General features: G+C 49.5%; 3 protein-coding genes across 19 annotated transcripts in view; 1 reads left to right on the plus strand and 2 right to left on the minus strand.

Annotated features, from left to right (window-relative positions):
* Positions 1-2,051, plus strand: part of PC (pyruvate carboxylase) — a 96,897-nt gene extending 94,846 nt beyond the window's left edge. For all 13 annotated transcript variants that reach the window (XM_025878522.2, XM_073883406.1, XM_073883407.1 and 10 more), the window contains 5 exons: positions 63-307; positions 392-571; positions 649-897; positions 1,188-1,328; positions 1,421-2,051. In XM_025878522.2, the coding sequence (XP_025734307.1) occupies positions 63-307; positions 392-571; positions 649-897; positions 1,188-1,328; positions 1,421-1,669 (1,064 nt within the window). In that variant the 3' untranslated portion in view covers positions 1,670-2,051. The remainder of the gene's footprint in view (positions 1-62; positions 308-391; positions 572-648; positions 898-1,187; positions 1,329-1,420) is intronic.
* Positions 2,052-3,903: 1,852 nt separating this feature from the next.
* Positions 3,904-7,048, minus strand: RCE1 (Ras converting CAAX endopeptidase 1). Of its 5 annotated transcripts, none has more exons than XM_025879305.2 (8): positions 6,822-7,046; positions 6,582-6,684; positions 6,402-6,485; positions 6,076-6,154; positions 5,388-5,555; positions 5,189-5,260; positions 4,857-4,974; positions 3,904-4,560 (listed from the first exon to the last, which is right to left on the minus strand). In XM_025879305.2, the coding sequence occupies exons 1-8, from the start codon at positions 7,004-7,006 to the stop codon at positions 4,113-4,115; spliced, it is 1,257 nt and encodes a 418-aa protein (XP_025735090.1). In that variant the 5' UTR covers positions 7,007-7,046; the 3' UTR covers positions 3,904-4,112. The 5 variants fall into 5 exon arrangements, with proteins under 5 accessions (XP_025735090.1, XP_025735093.1, XP_025735092.1 ...); XM_025879308.2 differs by having other exon boundaries at positions 6,402-6,481; positions 6,822-6,856; XM_025879307.2 differs by having other exon boundaries at positions 4,179-4,560; positions 4,857-4,919.
* Positions 7,038-18,572, minus strand: part of TOP6BL (TOP6B like initiator of meiotic double strand breaks) — a 105,741-nt gene continuing 94,206 nt past the window's right edge. Inside the window, exons 14-16 of the mRNA XM_073883416.1 lie at positions 12,124-12,199; positions 7,413-7,600; positions 7,038-7,315 (exon numbers count right to left, since the gene is read on the minus strand). Coding sequence (XP_073739517.1) covers positions 7,250-7,315; positions 7,413-7,600; positions 12,124-12,199 — 330 coding nt within the window. The 3' untranslated portion in view covers positions 7,038-7,249. The remainder of the gene's footprint in view (positions 7,316-7,412; positions 7,601-12,123; positions 12,200-18,572) is intronic.

Consider the following 18,572-nt stretch of genomic DNA (forward strand, 5'->3'; position numbering starts at 1 on the left):
TGGCTCTGGGGTCCTGGGAGGAGCACCTGGGAGCTTAGCATATTTTCCTGGCCTCCCTGCAGGGGTGCCCCTGGAGCGTGTGTTTGACTACAGTGAGTACTGGGAGGGGGCCCGGGGATTGTATGCGGCCTTTGACTGCACGGCCACCATGAAGTCTGGCAATTCGGACGTGTACGAGAACGAGATCCCAGGGGGCCAGTACACCAACCTGCACTTCCAGGCACACAGCATGGGGCTTGGCTCCAAGTTCAAGGAGGTCAAGAAGGCCTATGTGGAGGCCAACCAGATGTTGGGCGACCTCATCAAGGTGAGCTAGGCCCAGTGCTTTTATCCCTGCTTCTGGGCCTCCATAAGATGCCAAGCATCCTAACCCAGGGGCTTTTCTTCTTAGGTGACACCATCCTCCAAGATCGTGGGGGACCTGGCCCAGTTCATGGTGCAGAATGGGCTGAGCCGGGCAGAGGCTGAAGCCCAGGCAGAAGAACTGTCCTTCCCTCGCTCCGTGGTAGAGTTCCTGCAGGGCTACATTGGCATTCCCCACGGGGGGTTCCCTGAGCCCCTCCGCTCTAAGGTAGGAAGGCCCAGCACAGTGTGAGGGCGGAGGTTGGGTGCAAGCATCAGACCTGACCCTCTTGCTTTGCTCCCCAGGTGCTAAAGGACCTGCCAAGGGTAGAGGGGCGGCCTGGAGCCTCCCTCCCTCCACTAGATCTGCAGATGCTAGAGAAGGAGCTGATAGAGCGGCATGGGGAGGAGGTGACCCCGGAGGATGTGCTCTCAGCAGCCATATATCCAGACGTCTTTGCCCACTTCAAGGACTTCACGGCTACCTTTGGCCCCCTGGATAGCCTCAATACCCGCCTCTTCCTGCAGGGACCCAAAATTGCAGAGGAGTTTGAGGTCAGTGGCTCTGGCACCTGTCTACACTCCACCCCAGCACCCCTGCCCCTGCATCCCTAAGGACACCACATCTAGAGCTCCAGACTTTGGCTTGGCTGTCACCCCGCCTCACAGGCTGTGGGTACCCAAAGCACCCTGGACAGACCAGGAGGCTAGGCCTTTACAAGTGAGGAGCTGAGGCCCAGGGTTAGGGGACTTGCCTGGGACTGGGTCGGGGGGCTGCTCTACCCAGACTTGTGTGTTCTATTGTCCCCCACCCCCAGCTCTGAGCTTCCGTGCCTTCCCTGCAGGTGGAGCTGGAGCGGGGCAAGACCCTGCACATCAAAGCCCTCGCCATGAGTGACCTGAACCGGGCTGGCCAGAGACAGGTCTTCTTTGAGCTCAATGGACAGCTGCGGTCCATCCTGGTCAAGGACACTCAGGCCATGAAGGTACAGTCCCCCCCACCCCTCTAGGCCCAGCCAGGCAGTAGGGATGGGCAGGGCCTGTGCCTCATGTCTCCTCCCCTCTGCCCTGTCTACAGGAGATGCACTTCCACCCCAAGGCCCTGAAGGATGTGAAGGGCCAGATCGGGGCACCCATGCCTGGGAAGGTAATAGACATCAAGGTGGCAGCTGGGGCCAAGGTGGCCAAGGGCCAGCCCCTCTGTGTACTCAGCGCCATGAAGATGGAGACTGTGGTGACTTCACCCATGGAGGGCACTGTCCGCAAGGTCCACGTAACCACAGACATGACACTGGAGGGCGATGACCTCATCCTGGAGATTGAGTGATCTTGCCCCAGGTTGGCAGCCTGGCCATCCCCACCTCAACCCTTCCATAGACACTGCGCTGCCAGGGCAGGCCCAGGCCAGCCAGTGCCCGAGGTCACAAAGGCCTAGCCCTGGAGCTCCTGTCCTCAGCTGCTCGTGGCAGGAGACAGTCTGCCTGCTGTGGCACATTCCCTTCCTCCAGCCATCTGTCTTTTCCCTGCTGGACAGCTGCTCACGTAGTCATCTCTCGCCAAATAAGGGTCTTCTCCTTGTTGGGAGACTACAGGTGGTGGGCCTAAGACCCAGGGGAGCAGGTTTAGGGGTCCTGTCTCCTGGGAGGAGACCTAGGCTCCAGGTCCGGTCCTGAGAACTTTGCTCAATAAAACTGGCTTCCCCTGCCCTCCATGCCGGGTCCTGTGCAGCACTTCCCCCCCCCGCCCACCCCAGCGCCACTCAGCAGAGGGACAGGGCTGCCTGTTGGGACTCCCCATGGCAGGGGCAGGTCAGTTGTATCCTCCTTGGAGGGTAGGGAGAATAGTAGTGTTGGTTTCAGCCGCTATGGAGCGCCTATGGTATATGCACCCCAAACAGGAGTAGTTGTACTGAGAACTTGGGTAGAGGGGTGCTGTTCTAAGCACTAAACGCCCATTAACGTAGTGAATCAATCACCCGTTTTATGTAAAGGGAAATGGAGTCCTAGGAAGGTTAAATAACTCGTCTAGGACCCCAGAGCTGGTAGGAGGCAGAGGGTTCGGACCCAAGCTGTCAGTGGACTCGCTTCCCAATCACACTGCTTTACTTCCTAAACCCTGGGCCAGCCTCCCACCCCGTTAGTCGAAGACTGCATGCAAACAGACGCCAACTTCTAGGAGGTGGGCAAAACCCTTGGACGTGGGAACCTGTGAGTGAGGGTTTAGTGGGAGGTTAGGAGTATGGATTCAGTCTCAGGATCTAATCCTGCCCATTCCCATAACCAAGCCCTTGGGAGAATCCCTCACCTGCAGGGGGACAGCAACCCTGCATGCATCACTGCACTGCTGCTCACCCCCACCCCCCACAGAGGAGGTGAAATGGGGGCACCGGGCAGTTCCTGAGCAGGAGCATGAGAAGGGGTAGGGCACAGCCCAGGTCTCCCAGTCTCCAGGGGACCAGGCAGGCAGTACACCCCCAGCACCCTGCCAGCCCAGTGCTCTTGGGGCACCACAACCTAATTTGGGGGGCAGTTTTGGGTTTCCTCCTCTTTGGACCCCAAGATCCCAAAGGTACACTCTAAAACAGGGCCGTGCTCACCCCCCTCTGGCTCCCCAACAGCTGCTACACAGGCCGAAGACAGGAAAGCTTCCACAGCAAGGTAGGTGTGTGACTGTCATGACGACCTTTTAGATCCAGGTGGATGTAGTGTAGTCAAAGCCAAGCTGGGGGTGCCCTGGGGAGTGACTGCACACCCATTTCCTTTCAACCACCAGCCTTGGGACTGGGACGGGACTTGGGACCACCTCTTGCAGTCTAGAGTGAGACCTCAAAGTATAATATTCTTTTAAAAGTTAAAGTCCCAGGGGCAAGGGAATGAAAACCATTCAAAAAACAAGAGGAAGGGCAGGTAGAACACTAAAGTTCTAAGAAAAAACCTTGAGTTCCAGTGTTGCTCAGCAGGGTCCTTGGTGTTCTCCGGGCTGCAGTCTTTGTTCTGAGTTCCTCCAGGGACTAGACTAACCACACAGTGGCAAAGGCCAAGCCAGAAAAGCCTCTACTCCCAGTGACTCTGAGCTGGTTCCTCTCCCATTTGGAGCCTGTTTATTCTTCCTTGTGTAATGTGAGGCTGGTAGACTTTGAGGTGGTCCTGGTGGAAAGCCTACAGTCGACCCTCTACGCTCTCAGGGGACACAGGTTGGAGGCTCCATCACTGGGGTCAGGGCCCTAGGTTCCATTCCCTGATCCTGGGAGCCAAGAGGCCCTAGGCTGAGCCAAGTTCACATGTGGCACCTGCAGTCCCAGGTCCACCTGTGCTAGGACTTGGGGCATGGCTGAGAAAGGAAGCTGCAGACCCAAGGCATCTGAGGACCCCATCCTATCCTTGACTTCAGGGAATTGTGCCTACCAGGCTGAACTGCCCAGAGGTTAGTGTTCAAAGTAGCCAAGAAAGGTGGTGGGCACATTGAGATGAGATCGGGCGCGTTTGGAGTGGTATGGCCGTAGACTGGTGGGCACATTCAAAAGACCCCAAATAGATTGATTTCCAAAGGTTCAAGGCCATGTTACCCAAGTTAAATCTCTTTAATATCTCAATACAAAGTCCTGATGCAAAAAGACAATGAGAAAACCCTGGGAAGTTGGGGGGAGGGATTTTGTAAATTCCACCCCCGAGCAGCTTTTCAGAGGCAGATGGGGGCAGAGGAGCTCAGAAAAGCAGCAGTCCAAAGTGAGGAAGGGAGTGCACGGCTCCTGGGACCTGCCCCTTGTCCCCTCACCCCCAGCTGTTCCTCAACCTCCTTTGGAGGGGGGCTGCACCCTTTGGGTATCTGCTCCTTTCTCTTGGTCCCTGGGATTCAACTAGCTGTGGCTTCAATCCCCTACAAAAATTCCTGAGATCTCGGGGACCCCAGCCAGCTCCTCCCCTTGCAGTACCCCTTGGTGGGGAGGGGCTGCGGAGCCCGTGAGAGTTCATCGGAGCATGGGTCAGGAGCACAGGGGAGCCTCTGAGTCCCCTGCCCGCTCCAAAAGCACACAAAGGGGAAGGCTGCCGTAGAGCTTGGGGTCCGTGAGGGGCTGGAGCAGAAGCAGGAAGAGTCCCACACCCAGAGCATAGCCTGCCAGCAGGGGCCGCCTCTGCGGATGCTCCAGGGCTGCGCACACGGCAGGAAAGCCCATGTAATTGCAGAAGGAGTGGCAAAGAACCGGCCCAATCAGGTGTCCTAGGGAGGGGAGATAGAGCAGCTTTTGGAGCATCCGCACCCCCTTCCAGGGCTAATCACCCACATCCCTGAAACAGGACATCAGTGACCGCCCACACACACCACACAGCCTCCGCTCTCCCACCTCTCAGACCTCACCAGGCTGAAAGTCCTGGTTCTGCCAGTCTCAGACCACAGTGGAAGAAACTTGCCACTCCTACAACAAACAACATTCCCATTCTCCCACCCACTCCTGTGGGCCCCTGAGCCCCCGGCGGCGGGGGGGGGGAACGACCCGTCAGAGACTGAGGACCAACCTGTTCGGATGAAGAGGAAAGCAGTGTAGGCACCGAAGACCGCTGTGTAGGAGAACTGGAACGCTGGAGACGGGGAGGCCGCGAGTGACCACACCTGCATGCTCTTCCTGCCCCAGCACTGCACACCCATCAGCCAGAGACATCCCCTTCCCCCGAGGGCAGTGGCTGCCTGCCCCAGGACCTATGGCTGTCCTCTACACCCCAACTCCCATGGCAAGGGGCCCTTCTAATACTGCAGCCCCTGTTCCCAAGTCTTCCTCCAGAACGGCTATCAGGGACACCCTTACACACCCCGACCCAGGACTGCCCCAGGCAAGCTTTCTAGGACTCACCTGCAGACAAGAAGATGCTCCCCACGCTGCTCTGGCGGAAACGAAGCTGCTCAAAAATGTGGTGAAAATGGGCTGGGAGAAGGCAAGAACTAGGTCACATTCCTCTACGACTGCCTTATAGGCCGCACCCTTGCTCTAAACCCCCTTTTTGGCTCTCGTGCCGGGAACATCTCAACAGGACCAGGCTAGACACACTCACCAACTCCAAAGAAGAGTGGGCAGGTGAACACAGCAGGGCCCAGGCCCGTGCATGGTGCTAACATGGGCAGCATGCAGGCCCGGAATACCAGTTCTTCTGTCAGGGGTGCAATCACTTGGTTCCGCAGCCAACGCATGTCTGTGAGGCAGCGGGCCCAGGAGCGAGGGGCTAGGGAGGGGATTCAGGACCGAGAGTTAGTGACTAGCTATTGAACAAAGAGATCCTAGAGGCCCCAAAGGCCCCCCTCCCACAACCTTTCCCTGGCCAAACTCAGATTAGGTATCAATACTCCTGAAAACTGGTAAGAGTAAAACTTTATCATCACACCCAGCACAGAACAATGTTTCAAGAGGACTGAAAGGAAAGGTATTAGTAGCTGAGGCAGAATATCCTGGTAGTAAATTCTGGAAACATCAAAGTCAGAACTCAAGACCAGCTCTGATTTGAGCCAAATGTTAGAGAAGAACCAACATTCTTTAGTCCACACAAAGTACTGTTGCGACTTCCTAGGGGACTCCTTGGATGTCAGAAACCAACTCTTAAGGCCATCTGCTACATGTTCCCATTTTACTGATAAGGAAACAGGTATCTCCTACATCTCCTGTCCATGTCCTGCCACAAGCCCACCTACTCCCTTTCTCAGCTGGGCTGCCTGTGCCTACTTTTTCCCTCAGCCCTAAGGACTCACCTAAGACAACCTTCAACCCATCTGCCAGATCACATGGGCAATCCATAGAGAGCTGCATCAGTGGGCCCAGGAAAAGGATCTGGGGACAGGAAAACGAGTGATCAAAGGAAAGGCTTAAACCATAATCCACTACCCTTGCTCAGAAAAGACCTCATGAGACTTCAAGCCTCCTGTTCTCAGCCAGGATTTCCCACCCATGCGTACCTGAGGGCCAAGGGCCATCTCACAATTTCTGCGGCCCCTCAAAATACAGACACATGGGAAAAAAAGGCCATGGAAAGGAACATCATGCTAAAAACAAAGAGAAAAATAACACGGGCACTCACCATGGTCAGCAGCAGGGGTAGCAGCGCTGCTGGGAAAATGCCCTCCAGCCTGAAGCCCATCAGGGTGAGCAGGGATGTGCCTGGCTGAGCCACAGGAAAGGAGGCATCAGTCTTGCTCTCTGCCCGCTAAAGACCCCAGAGATCCTCCCCCTCTTGCCCTCTGCCCCGCCTCCTTCGCACCTGGATGCCTGTGAGTTCTCTCCAGAGTAGCACGCAAAGCGGCGAGAGACTGGACACCACCAAGACGCTAGTGAAACGCCGCTTGATGACGGCAGGATGGTCCCTACGGAGGGAGCAGTAAGTTCCGGGGGCCCACAGCCGCCTCTGGATAGCGCGGCCCCGCCCCCGGTTCGCCCAAGCTCCGCCCACAGCCCCGCCTCGCGGAGGCGCGGGTTCCAGCCGCGCGCGCAGCCCCCGCACCTGGGCAGCTCACTCTTCCAGACGTAGAGGCTGCCCACGTAGGAGCAGGCAAGGCTAAGACAGGAGAACACTGACACCCAGCAGCACAGCCCAGGGCCTGGACCGCCCAGAGCCGCCGACTCGGGCTGCCGTTCCGGCCGCGATACAGACAGCAGGCGCAGCCCATCCCCGCCCAGCGCCGCCATCGCGCCCGGACCCGCGGCGCGCACCAGTGACGCGATCCCGCCGGCGCTCGACCCGCGCCTGTCGGAAGCGCGGATGACGTCATCCGGCAGCGCGGGCGCCCCGTCCTGACCCCGCCCCCCAACACTGAAACAGAGGCGGCGCGCGCAGAGCAAGTTTATTGAACGACAGACAGCACGCGGCGCCAACAGCTGCTGGGGAGGCGTGGAAGCACGGGGCGTGCCGGGGGGTGGGAATCCCCCAGCTTAGGGCTCAGGGCCGGGACTCAGCCACTCGGATAGATTGGAGACCTCCTGCTGCCAGAGCGAGTCCTGCAGGAGGAAAGGGAGCCCGGAGTGAGGACCCCTCGACAGCGGCCGTCACCGCCTTCCCGCTGCGCCCTCCACTGCGCGGCCCTCGCCCGGTTACCTCCAGGCTGTCCCCGGGGCTCCCCCTGCTCCCGCCAGGCGTCAGGGAGGCCCCTGTGGGCTTCGTGCGGCACGCGGCGGCCTCTGACGGGCTCCGGGTCCTGGCAGAGTGGAAGGCCCGCGTTTCCTCCATGCCCTGCCGGAGGCAGCCCCTCTTGAGCCTCTTGTTTTCAACTTGCTCGCTGGTCCCTAGGCGAAAACAAGCCCACTTTTGCGCCTACGGCCCGTGCTAGAAAGACCCCTGGGGCAGAAGAAAGGGAGGAACTGGTCCCGGCTCTCTTGCCCTCCCACCTCAAATTCCTTTCAATCAGGTCTGTCCGGATCCCAACGCAGCTCCGGGCCTTAAGGCTGAGGCAGCAGAATGGTTTCAGTCTTCACTTGGGGCTTACGCCCACTCATTCACTACACACAGATTTCTCGTGGAGTCCAGCTCCTCCCTCCCTGCCAAGCTGTGATTCCCCCTCCCTGAAAGCCAGCCTCCCCTCTCCCTTCGTAGCTCACAGTACGTTGAGCAGTGCCCATTAACTGATGGACTTGTGCAAATTTAAAGTGAGTTTGTACCCATAGATTCCTTCTAAGCAGGTCCTGAGAATGTAGCTCAATGAGCTGTTTCTGGGTGAGGCTCACAAATGCTAGGAGGAATGCAGAAGTGTGTACAAAGCCCAGGGATTGAACACAGAAAGAAGCTGCTATTCATCCCTAGAGGTGAAGAAGGTTTCCCTGAGATGTCTGAGCTGGGTTTTTAAAGGATGAAGAGAAATATGCCAGACCAACAAGGGAAAGGAAAGGAATTCCAGGTAGAAAGATGCAAATATCCAAAGGCATTAATTAGTATCCCACATAAAATGCAACATGGTGGGGGAGGGTCTAGGAGATGAATCTGAAAGGGTTAGTAGGAATCAGAGAAGACTAAGAAATGGATTTTTATCTGTAGAAAACAGGCAGTGAGGAATTTTAATAAGCACTGGAGATGTATTGTTAATTTTGTATTTAGATTATTCTGTCAGAGGTGTGGCTTAGAGTCAAACTAGAAACAGGAAGACCTCGGGGTGTCTGGGTGGTGCAATTGGTTAAGCATCTGACTCTTGGTTTCGGCTCAGCTCGTGATCTCAGGGTCATGAGATGGAGCCCCACATGGGGTTCTGTGCTCAGCATGGAGTCTGCTTAAGACTCTCTCTCCCTCTCCCTCTACCCCCTGTGCATGCAGGCACGTGCTCTCGCTTTCTCAAATAAATAAATCTTTAAAAAAGGGGGGGGCGCCTGGGTGGCTCAGATGGTTAAGTGTCTGCCTTCGGCTCAGGTCATGATCCCAGGGTCCTGGGATCGAGCCCCACATCGGGCTCCTGGCTCAGCGAGGAGCCTGCTTCTCCCTCTCCCTCTGCCTCTCTCCCTGCTCATGCTTTCTGTGTCTCTGTGTCTCAAATGAATAAATAAAATCTTTAAAAAAGGGGGGGGGCAGGGCGCCTGGGTGGCTCAGTTGTTAAGCGTCTGCCTTCGGCTCAGGTCATGATCCCAGGGTCCTGGGATCGAGTCCCACATCGGGCTCCCCGCTCAGCGGGAAGCCTGCTTCTCCCTCTCCCACTCCCCCTACTTATGTTCCTGCTCTCGCTGTCTCTCTCTGTCAAATAAATAAAATCTAAAAAAAAAAGGGGGGGGGCGGGACATGAAGACCTCAAGAGCCCCAGAGAGTGAAGGCAGCAGGAATGGATGGAGGCACCACCAGGTTAAGAAGTATATTCATGAGGCCAAATCAATAGGCCTTGGGGAGAGATTAGGTGTGATACAGGAGAATGAGTGGCATCCTGAATGAATCTCATTTCAGATGTGAAAAACTGGATGGGTAGTGGTGCTATTAATCCTGGCGGGGGGGCACCTGGAGGCTCAAGTCATTTGAGTGTCTGCCTTTGGCTCAGGTCGTTGGGATTGAGTCCCGCATTGGGCTCCCTGTTTTGACGGGGAGTCTGCTTCTCCCTCTGCCCCTCCCCCCTGCTTGTGCTCTCTCACCCTCTCTCTCTTTCTCATAAATAAAATCTTAAAAAAAAAAAAAATCCTGACAGAGGTAGGACCATGTGACCTCCACATGGAGCTGCTTAGTGAGCAGATAAATCTCCCATCTGGCACTCAAGAGAGGCCTGGGCTGGTCATGCCAACTGGAAAGTCTTGAGCTCCAGAGGCAAAGTTCAATGCCTGGGATGGAAGAGAGCAGCTAGGGAAGGAGTGCTATACAAGCATTGTTTAGGGGGTGGCCAAAGGAAGCTGGCTGAAGAGAAAGATCAGAGGGGAAAATGAGGTGAGTTCACAGTCTTACAGTGCTGAATTCTGTAAAGAGTTCAGGCACAGTAAAGATAAATGTACAATTTGGTACTTATGGAGTCTTCCCAAACAAGAGACCTTGCAGTGCAGACGCCACAAAGAAAGCAAGTGCCCTGGGTTAGGATTAGAGAATGGGAGGAAGAAAGGGAGAGGGTACAGCTTGCTCTTTTGAGAACCCTGGCTGAAATGTGATGGAGAGAAAGAGAAGTTGTTCAAGATCATGGGAGATTTTTTTTAAGTACTGAGAGATTGCCCTGCTAAGGGGAGAGAACTCAGAAGAGAAAATAAAGGTGCAGAAGTGGTAGCTGATGCAAGTAGGTTCTGAGAAAGCAGTAGGGCTAATGCCACCCCTGAGCCTAGCAGGGATGGGGCCCCATGCTGATAGTTTGGGCACTAAGTGTGAAGTAGGGGGCTAAGTCAAGAGGCAGAAGCTGGGTAGACATTTTAAAGAATGGAGTAGCAACTGATGAGAAGGCCAGGAAGACGACATAAAGGACTGATAGCTAAGGACTACCCAGTGAACAGACCATGGATATATGGTGGCATCATCCAACTTTCAGTGATTTTCTTTAGCAGAACTGCCCACGTGGGACATAGGATTGATGGTGACTAGAGCTGCAGCTTTATCAAGCAGAGAAGCTCACCCAGTCTTCCAGAGGGTTCCACCGGATTACATATACCTAGATTTTAAGGCTTATATTGAACAGTGGAAAAAGCATAAACTGAAATTCAGATTATCCACCTGCAAAGCAACCTCTGAGCCTGGCTTGTCTCTTGTGAAATGGGACCAATGCTGCCCATGCCAAAGGGGACCACTGTCAGAGTGGTCACTGTGGGAAAGTCTAGCATCCCCCTGGGTCCACATAAGTTGCTGGATAAAATGTTAATTTCTCCCTTCTAAAGAAAGGAAGAAATTCCTTATTTACTCTTCACTGCATAAATACTGAATTGTATCCACTCTTTTAAATCTCCAAATCTATATTTATATAAATAGATTCTTTGCTTTATACAAGCCTTCACTGCAGGGTTCTTTTCAGTAGCAATAGCCCCCACAACATTTAAAACAAGGCTCAACTGATAGAATGATTCAGTAACACCTCTTAGGCCTAAGTCTGGACAACATGCAGCATGTTGTAGTTGTGACCTTGGAAAGAGGAATTTTACCAACAAAGTATAGGTGCTAAAGTCAGTCCCCAAATTCCCTCAAGCCCAGGTACTGTTTTGACGGTGCATTCCTGCTAGTCTTGGCTCTTGGAGACAGACTAGAGCCAGGCTACCTCAGTTTGAATTCTGGCTCTCCCATTTACTACCTGTGTGACCTTCAGTAATTTTACTGACATATCTGTAAAATGGGAATAGTAACACTACCTCATAGGGTTGTTTTGAGAATTAAGAGCATTAACGCATTTTATTTTTGTTTTTTTAAAAGATTTTATTTATTTATTTGACAGAGAGACGGCTAGAGAGGGAACACAAGCAGGGGGAGCGGGAGAGGGAGAAGCAGGTTTCCCAAGGAGCAGGGAGCCCGATGCGGGGCTTGATCCCAGGACCCCGAGATCACAACCTCAGCCGAAGGCAGACGCCCAACGACTGAGCCACCCAGGCGCTGCTAGCATTAATGCATTTTAAAGCTCAGAATCGGGGTGCCTGGGTGGCTCAGTTAAGCGTCTGACTCTTGATTTCGGCTCAGGTCATGATCTCAGGGTTGTGAGATGGAGCCTGCATCAGGCTCTGCACTCAGTGGGGAGTCTGCTTAAGTTTCTCTCTCTTCCTCTGCCCCTCCCCCCCCCATGCCTGCTACCCCTTCCCCTAAATAAATAAATAAATCTTTAAAAAAGTCATTAAAACCTCAGAATAGTGCCTGGCACCTGCACTGTCAGGCTCAGGCACCAGTGGCTACAGTGATTTCCAGCCATACACACATCCTCTGCCACTGCTGGATCTGAAGGCTGTGTAAGTGTTGGAAGGAGGCGGGGGAATGACCACTATAATCATATCACACACAACAATTCCCCAAAACATACATCAAGGTTGAGGTGTTCTGCACCCAGGAGTAATCTCCAGAGCCCCAAACAGAGCAGTAACTAAAACCAGGGAGAGCTGCATTATCAGCACTAATGATCGAGAAAAGACACAAAGGGATGAACTGGATTCAGGGCCCTGCCCCTCCATGTACAACTATCTTTAACTGCACAAACTTTATGAGGAATTTCTAGTTCTATCATACCAGCTTTAGGGAGAGAATGCCCCCTGCTGCCTCAGAACACCCCTAGTGGCAGTGGGAGCCAACGAAATCCCAGGATTTTGCTGTGGTGGAAGATGCAGTTTGAAAGCTTGAAGTCAACATTTTTTACTTCTCAGCTTTGGTCCTGGGCTCACTTGAAAAGCTGAAACCTTACCTGCAAGGAGTTCCAGGCTGCTGTTCTCATGTGCATCCTCTGTGCTCTGCTCTGCATTTTTCTCTGGAAGCAGCTGCTTTAAAAATCAGAAGTACTCAGTGAGTTTTGTAGGAACATGAAAAAGCCCCAATGAGACAAGTGTGCCTGCTGGCTCTGTTGACCTCACAGGGCTGTCTTCCCTCACCTGGAGCTCCCTCTTACTTCTTCCTGGCTCATGTGAGTCCCCTACCCAGCTCCAATCAAGGCTTCCTTCTGTCAGAGCCTTTGCAACCCATTCCAGGCACTCGAGGCATTTTCTTCCTCCTCCAAACTCTGGTCACCTGCTTACCATCTGCCTCTCTCCTTGGGCTCTGAAGATGCACTGCCTGCCCTTGTTTATCATTTTTATGTGTGTGTTTTACACATTATTTTTTTAAAAGATTTTATTTATTTATTCAGGTATGTAGAGAGTACACACAAGTGGGTGGAGGGGTAGAGGGAGAGAGAGAATCTTAAGCAGGCTCCATGTCCAGCAGGGTTCAGTCTCACGACCCTGAGATCATGACCTGAGCCGAAATCAAGAGTCAAACGCTTAACTGATTGAGCCACCCAGGCGCCCCATTTTCCACACTTTAAATTCCTTGAAAGGTAAGGTTCATTGTGCCAGCATCCCTTTACAGCTAGCATAGTGTACCTTGCACAGATAAGTGCTCAACATATAACTGACTGAGGTCAAACCTGGGAGGCCACAGGGCACGTTTTGTGGTCCTCTGCAGCCTTTCAAAGCCTTGCCACACTTGGGTTTGATTTGGACAGAGAAACTAAGTTCTTACTATGATCAGAACCCAATCCTCCTAGCTTCTTGTTTTTCAAGAATACAAGTACATAAAAATAGACATCCTCTTCATCAAAATTAAAAACTTTTGTGCTTCAAAGGGTGCTATAATGCGAAAACTCAACCCACAAGAATGAAAGAAAATATTTACAAATCATATCTGATAAGGGTGTTGTATTCAAAATAAAGAACTCTTATAATTCAACAAAATAACAGCCTAATTAAAAATGGGTTTGGGGCACTTGGGTGGCTCAGTCGGTTAAGCATCTGCCTTCAGCTCAGGTCATGATCCCAGGGTCCTGGGATCAAACCCCACATTGCATCAGGCTCTCTGCTCAGCAAAGAGCCTGCTTCTCCCTCTCCCTCTGCCTGCCACTCTGCCTACTTGTGCTCTCTGTGTGTCGAGTAAATAAAATCTTTTTTTAAAAAATGGGTTTGATAGATTTGGAGACCTTTCTCCAAAGAAGAGATACAAATGGCCAACAAACCCATGAAAAGACACTCAACATCATTATTCATTAGGGAAATGCAAATCAAAACCACTATGAGATACTTTACACCCAGTAGGATGGTAGTGGTAGTAACAACAACAACAGTAATAACAGACAATACTAGGAGGATGTGGAAAAATTGGAACCATTATACATTGCTGGTGGGAAAGTAAAATGGCCAGTTTGGAAAATAATTTGAAAGTTCCTCAAAAAATTAAACATAGTGGGGCACCTGGCTGGCTCAGTCGGGAAAGCATGTGACTCTTGATCTCAGGGTTGTGAGTTCGAGCCCCAAGTTGAGTGTAGAGAATACTTAAAGGTAAAATCTTTAAAAAAGAAAAAAAAAAGTTAAACACAGAGTTACCATATAACCCAGCAATTCTACTCCGAGATATATAACCAAGAGAATTACAAACATATGTCCACCCATAAATATTCACAGCATTATTCATAATCACCAAAAGTGTCAAGTAACTCAAATGTCCATCAACTGATGTACAGAAAAAATGTGGTATATCCATACAAAAGGATATTATTCAACCATAAAAAGGAAACATTGTCACATGTTACAACATGGATGAATCTTAAAAACATTATGCTTAGTGAAAGAAGCCAAAGGCTACCTATTATGTGATTCCATTTACATGAGATACCCAGTATAGGCAAATCCATGGAGACAGAAAGTAGACTGGTGGTTGCCAGAGGATGGGAGGAGGGGAACTGGGACTGAGTACAAATAGGTACAGGGTTTCTTTTTGGCCTGATGGAGATATTGTGGAATTTAGTGGTGACTGTTCCACGACACAGTGAATATATTTAAAGCCACTGAATCCTACAATTTAAAATGGTAGAGTTAATGGTATGTGAATTGTAACTCAATGAAAAATACTCTTATCATGTATTATTTACTAAATCAAGTTTCAACGTCTAAGTACATTCCAAGGAACACAGAAGGGTAAAGATGGCCCTGATGGTGTGAAAAAATTGCCACGCGCTTTTTTTCTTCCTTCTTTGAGAAAAAGCTTATTCTTTTACTTCATTCTTGCCTAGAAAATCTCATGTAATAGACAAACATTTCTCCTATCCTGAAGCTGGTATCACCAAGGAAATACCCACACTCAGATTTAAAGCTCTCAGCCTTAGATGAATCTTGCATACCCTTCATTCATCATCAATCCCCCCAGATGAGACAGCCCAATCTCTGGGATACACCTCCTTGGATTTAACACTGTGAGACATTTGATTCTGGTCTACCCCCTCATCCCAAGAAATCAATACCTTTCCTAACAAAACTACTTCCCTGTTACTGCTCTTATTTATTATGGGTTTATGTTCTCAGCTGCTACACACATTTGTGACACTAGCCCTGGAGAACTACTTTGTCTATTCCTTCATGGCCCATGTCCTATGTGCCAACACCCGGGTTCTAAATATCCACTCCAGGCATGGCCTTTTCCTAAATATATTCTATAAAACTCTAAATACATATTCTCTCATTTTTTCTACTTCTCCATAAACTATATAATAGCCATAGATTGTTTTATTCTATATTATTCAAGAGTTCAGCCATTCTACTTTATCTGTTTAAAAGTGGAAACTGGGGCGCCTGGGTGGCTCAGACGGTTAAGCGTCTGCCTTTGGTTCGGGTCATGGTCCCAGGGTCCTGGGATCAAGCCCCACATCAGGCTCCCTGCTGAGCGGGGAGCCTGCTTCTCCCTCTCCCTCTGCCTGCTGCTTCCCCTGCTTGTGCACCCTGTCAAAAATAAATAAAATCTTTTAAAAAAATAAAATAAAAGTGGAAACTGAGGGACTGGTCCAGAGGTAAAAGAATTTGACCTATCATCATTGATCTTGTAGTTTTTAGCTGAAGCCATTGGGTGCCACTCTTGTGCCACTAACAAGTTATTTATCACTAGAAGGACATCACCAGAGGGAAACAGTAATGATCTTGAGTGCAGAAGCAGAGGTTCTGCTCATGAGTGCCTCTGATCACTCATCTTCCCTAGGCTATATGGTGTGGAACATTCCTATACTAGTCCTATATGTTAACAATGTTACTAGACTTTGGAACCAGGAGACCTCAGTGCAAAGCCTAGCCTTGACATTTGCTGACTATGGGATCCTGAGCAAATTAGGAAAGTTCTCTAACCAGTCTCTCCATCTATAAAATGGGAAAACTACAACCTATTTTGTAGGATCTTTTTGATATTAAAGTGGAAATCTTGGCACAGATTAAGGATTCAATGACTGTTCCTTACTTCCAAGACCTAGGACTACTGGGTAAGACCTTGAGTTCACTACCCATCTGCTAAATTAATTGGGCTATGAATGGCCCTGAGACTATGAGCTATCACTATGGCAACAGAATGGGGCAAAAGAGGTCAGATCGTTTCCTTTTGCGATCTCACTAGGATATCAGAGAGACCCAAGCAAAAGGTCTTCACAGGATGAAACATTTCTAGATCCTACCCATATATCCTAGGTCCTACGATAATGGCACATGCCTTACCCTGAACCCATCCCTAGAAATCTGAGGTGTGGATGGCTATAGTGAATGGAACAGTGGCTCCCAAAAAAGTATGTCCGAGTCTTGACCCCCAGAACCTGTAAATGTGACGTTATTTGGAAAAAAAAAAGTTCTTTTCAAAAGTAATTAAGGATCTCAAGATAATGGGCGCCTGGGTGGCTCAGTCGTTAAGCGTCTGCCTTCGGCTCAGGTCATGATCCCAGGGTCCTAGGATCGAGTCCCATATTGGGCTCCCTGCTCAGCAGGAAGCCTGCTTCTCCCTCTCCCACTCCCCCTGCTTGTGTTCCTGCTCTCACTGTCTCTGTCAAATAAATAAATAAAATCTTAAACAAAAAAAAAGAATCTCAAGATAAGATCATCATGGATTTAGAGTACGCCATAAATCCAATGACAGGTGTCCTTATAAAAGAGGCAGAGGGAAATTTGAGAGACACAGGAGAAAGGCCATGTGTTGAAGATGGAGGCAGAGACTGGAATGTTGTGCCAAGGAACATCGGGAGCCACCAGAAGCTGGTAGGGGAATGGAAAGATTCTTAGAGCCTTTAGAAGGAGCATAGTTCTCCTAAAACCTTGATTTCAGACTTCTTTTTTATTATTTTTTTAAATAGGCTCCATGCTGGGCTTGAGATCAAGACCTGAAGTGCATCAAAGACTCCAAAGCCTAACCAATTTAGCCACCCACGTGCCCCTGATTTCAGACTTCTGGACTCCAGAACCATGAGATAATAAATTTTTGGTTTTTAAACCATGAAGTTTGTGGAAATTAGTTTGTTCAAGTTGTGGGCAACAGCTTTCCAAGTTGGAGGGAAATCAGCAAGCGTATTTGCAGTGAACTAGTTGAAGGGAATGGCAGATGCATTTCAAGGAACGTGCTTCCTAGAAGGTACATAAAAGGTGTGGTGAAGGGAGCATTTACAGGGATTTCACTCCCATCCTCTAGCCTTTCTAACTATAAAGCAGAGGAGGATAAGTAAATTGATGAGATGCTGTGATCCTTGGGTGTCTAGGCACCTAAACTTCCCCATCTAATCAGGCAAAGAAATAGAAGTGCAAAAGGGCCTATTATTTTGTCAGAAACAGTATCTGTAATTTTTTATAGCAACTTTATTGGAATATAACTTGCATACTTAAACTGCATTTATATAAAATGTACAATTAGGTAAGTTTGGGCTTATATACGTATTTGTGAAACCATCACCCCAATCAAGATAATGAACACATCCATCACCTTCAAAAGTATCCTCTGACCTTCACAATCATTCCCTCCAACTCTTATACCTCCTATCTTTAAGCAACCCCTAATCTGTAAGTAAAGATTAGTTGGCATTTTGAAAAATTTTATATAAATGCAATCAAACAGTATGTACTTTTGTATTTAAGGGTTTTCTTTTTCCTGGATGCTATCACACCTGATCCAATATTTCAAGGTTTTTCATTCAGCATGGCTATTTAGAGATTCACTCATGCTATTGTGTATATCAACAGTTCATTCCTTTTATTGCCAAGTAGTATTCCATTGAATGAACCATTTATTTATCCATTTACCTGTTGACACTGGGTTGTTTACAGTTTGGGGTTATATGACAGAGGTGCCATGAACATTAGTATATAAATTTTTGTGTGGACATTATGTTTTCATTTCTCTTGGATTAATATTTAGAGGAGTAGAAATGGCTGGATCATATGATGTATATGCTTAACTTTTTAAGAAACTGCCAAAATGTTCTCCAGAGTGATTGTACCACTTTTTATTCCTACAAATAGGGTATAAGAGTTCCAGTTCCTCCACATCCTTGCCAATACCTGGGGTATGGTCAGTCTTCTCATTCCAAATAGGTGTGAAACTGTGCTTCTGACTTGCATTTTCCCTAATGACTAATGTTAAGCATCTTTCTCGTGCATTTATTTCCTGATTGTGTATCTTCTTTTGTGAAATGTGTGTTCAAATCTTGTGCCCATTTTAAAAACTGGGTTTTCTTATGCTTAAGTTTTGAGAGTTTTAAAATAGTCTCAATATTAAGGTAAGGTTTTTAACTATAAATTCAATCTCTTTAATAGACATAGGTATAATAGACCAGGTATATAGAGCTACTTCTTCTTTTTTTTTAAGATTTTATCTATTTGAGAGAGAGAGAGAGAGAGAGCACACGTGCACATGAGCAGGGGGAGGGGGGGAGGGGCAGAGGGAGAGGGAGAAGCAGATCCCTGCTGAGCAGGGAGCCTGATGAAGGCTCTGGGATCATGACCTGAGCTGAAGGCAGATGCCTAACTGACTGAGCCACCCAGGTGCCCCAAGAGCTATTTCTTCTTGAGTGAACTTTAGTAATTTCTGTCCTTCAAGGAATTTGTCCATTTAATCTAAGTTGTCAAATTTACTGATATGATATTTAACATTTAACATATGATAACAACATTTAACATTGTTTATAAAAGCCCCTGATAGTCCTTTTATATCTGATGTCACTTCTCTAATTCCTAATAGTAGAAATTTGTATCTTCTCTCTTTTATCCTTATTTGTCTGGCTAAATGTTTATCAATTTTATTAATCCTCTTGGGGCGTCTGGGTGGCTCAGTCGCTAAGCATCTGCCTTCGGCTCAGGTCATGATCCCAGGGTC

The sequence above is a fragment of the Callorhinus ursinus genome, unplaced genomic scaffold (genome assembly GCF_003265705.2).
Source record: "Callorhinus ursinus isolate GAN/ISIS: 27379988/994484 unplaced genomic scaffold, GSC_fseal_2.0 scaffold51, whole genome shotgun sequence".
In the NCBI taxonomy this organism is placed as follows: domain Eukaryota; kingdom Metazoa; phylum Chordata; class Mammalia; order Carnivora; family Otariidae; genus Callorhinus; species Callorhinus ursinus.

Bases quoted from the DNA above. Each gene is read 5' to 3' on its own strand.
- RCE1 (XM_025879305.2), bottom strand. From the start codon at position 7,006: ATGGCGGCGCTGGGCGGGGATGGGCTGCGCCTGCTGTCTGTATCGCGG. The intron at 5,261-5,387 runs GTGAGTGTGTCT...GCCTTCTCCCAG, and splicing joins CCCACTCTTCTTTGGAGTTG to CCCATTTTCACCACATTTTT. The intron at 4,975-5,188 runs GTGAGTCCTAGA...ATGGGTGTGCAG, and splicing joins GAGCATCTTCTTGTCTGCAG to TGCTGGGGCAGGAAGAGCAT.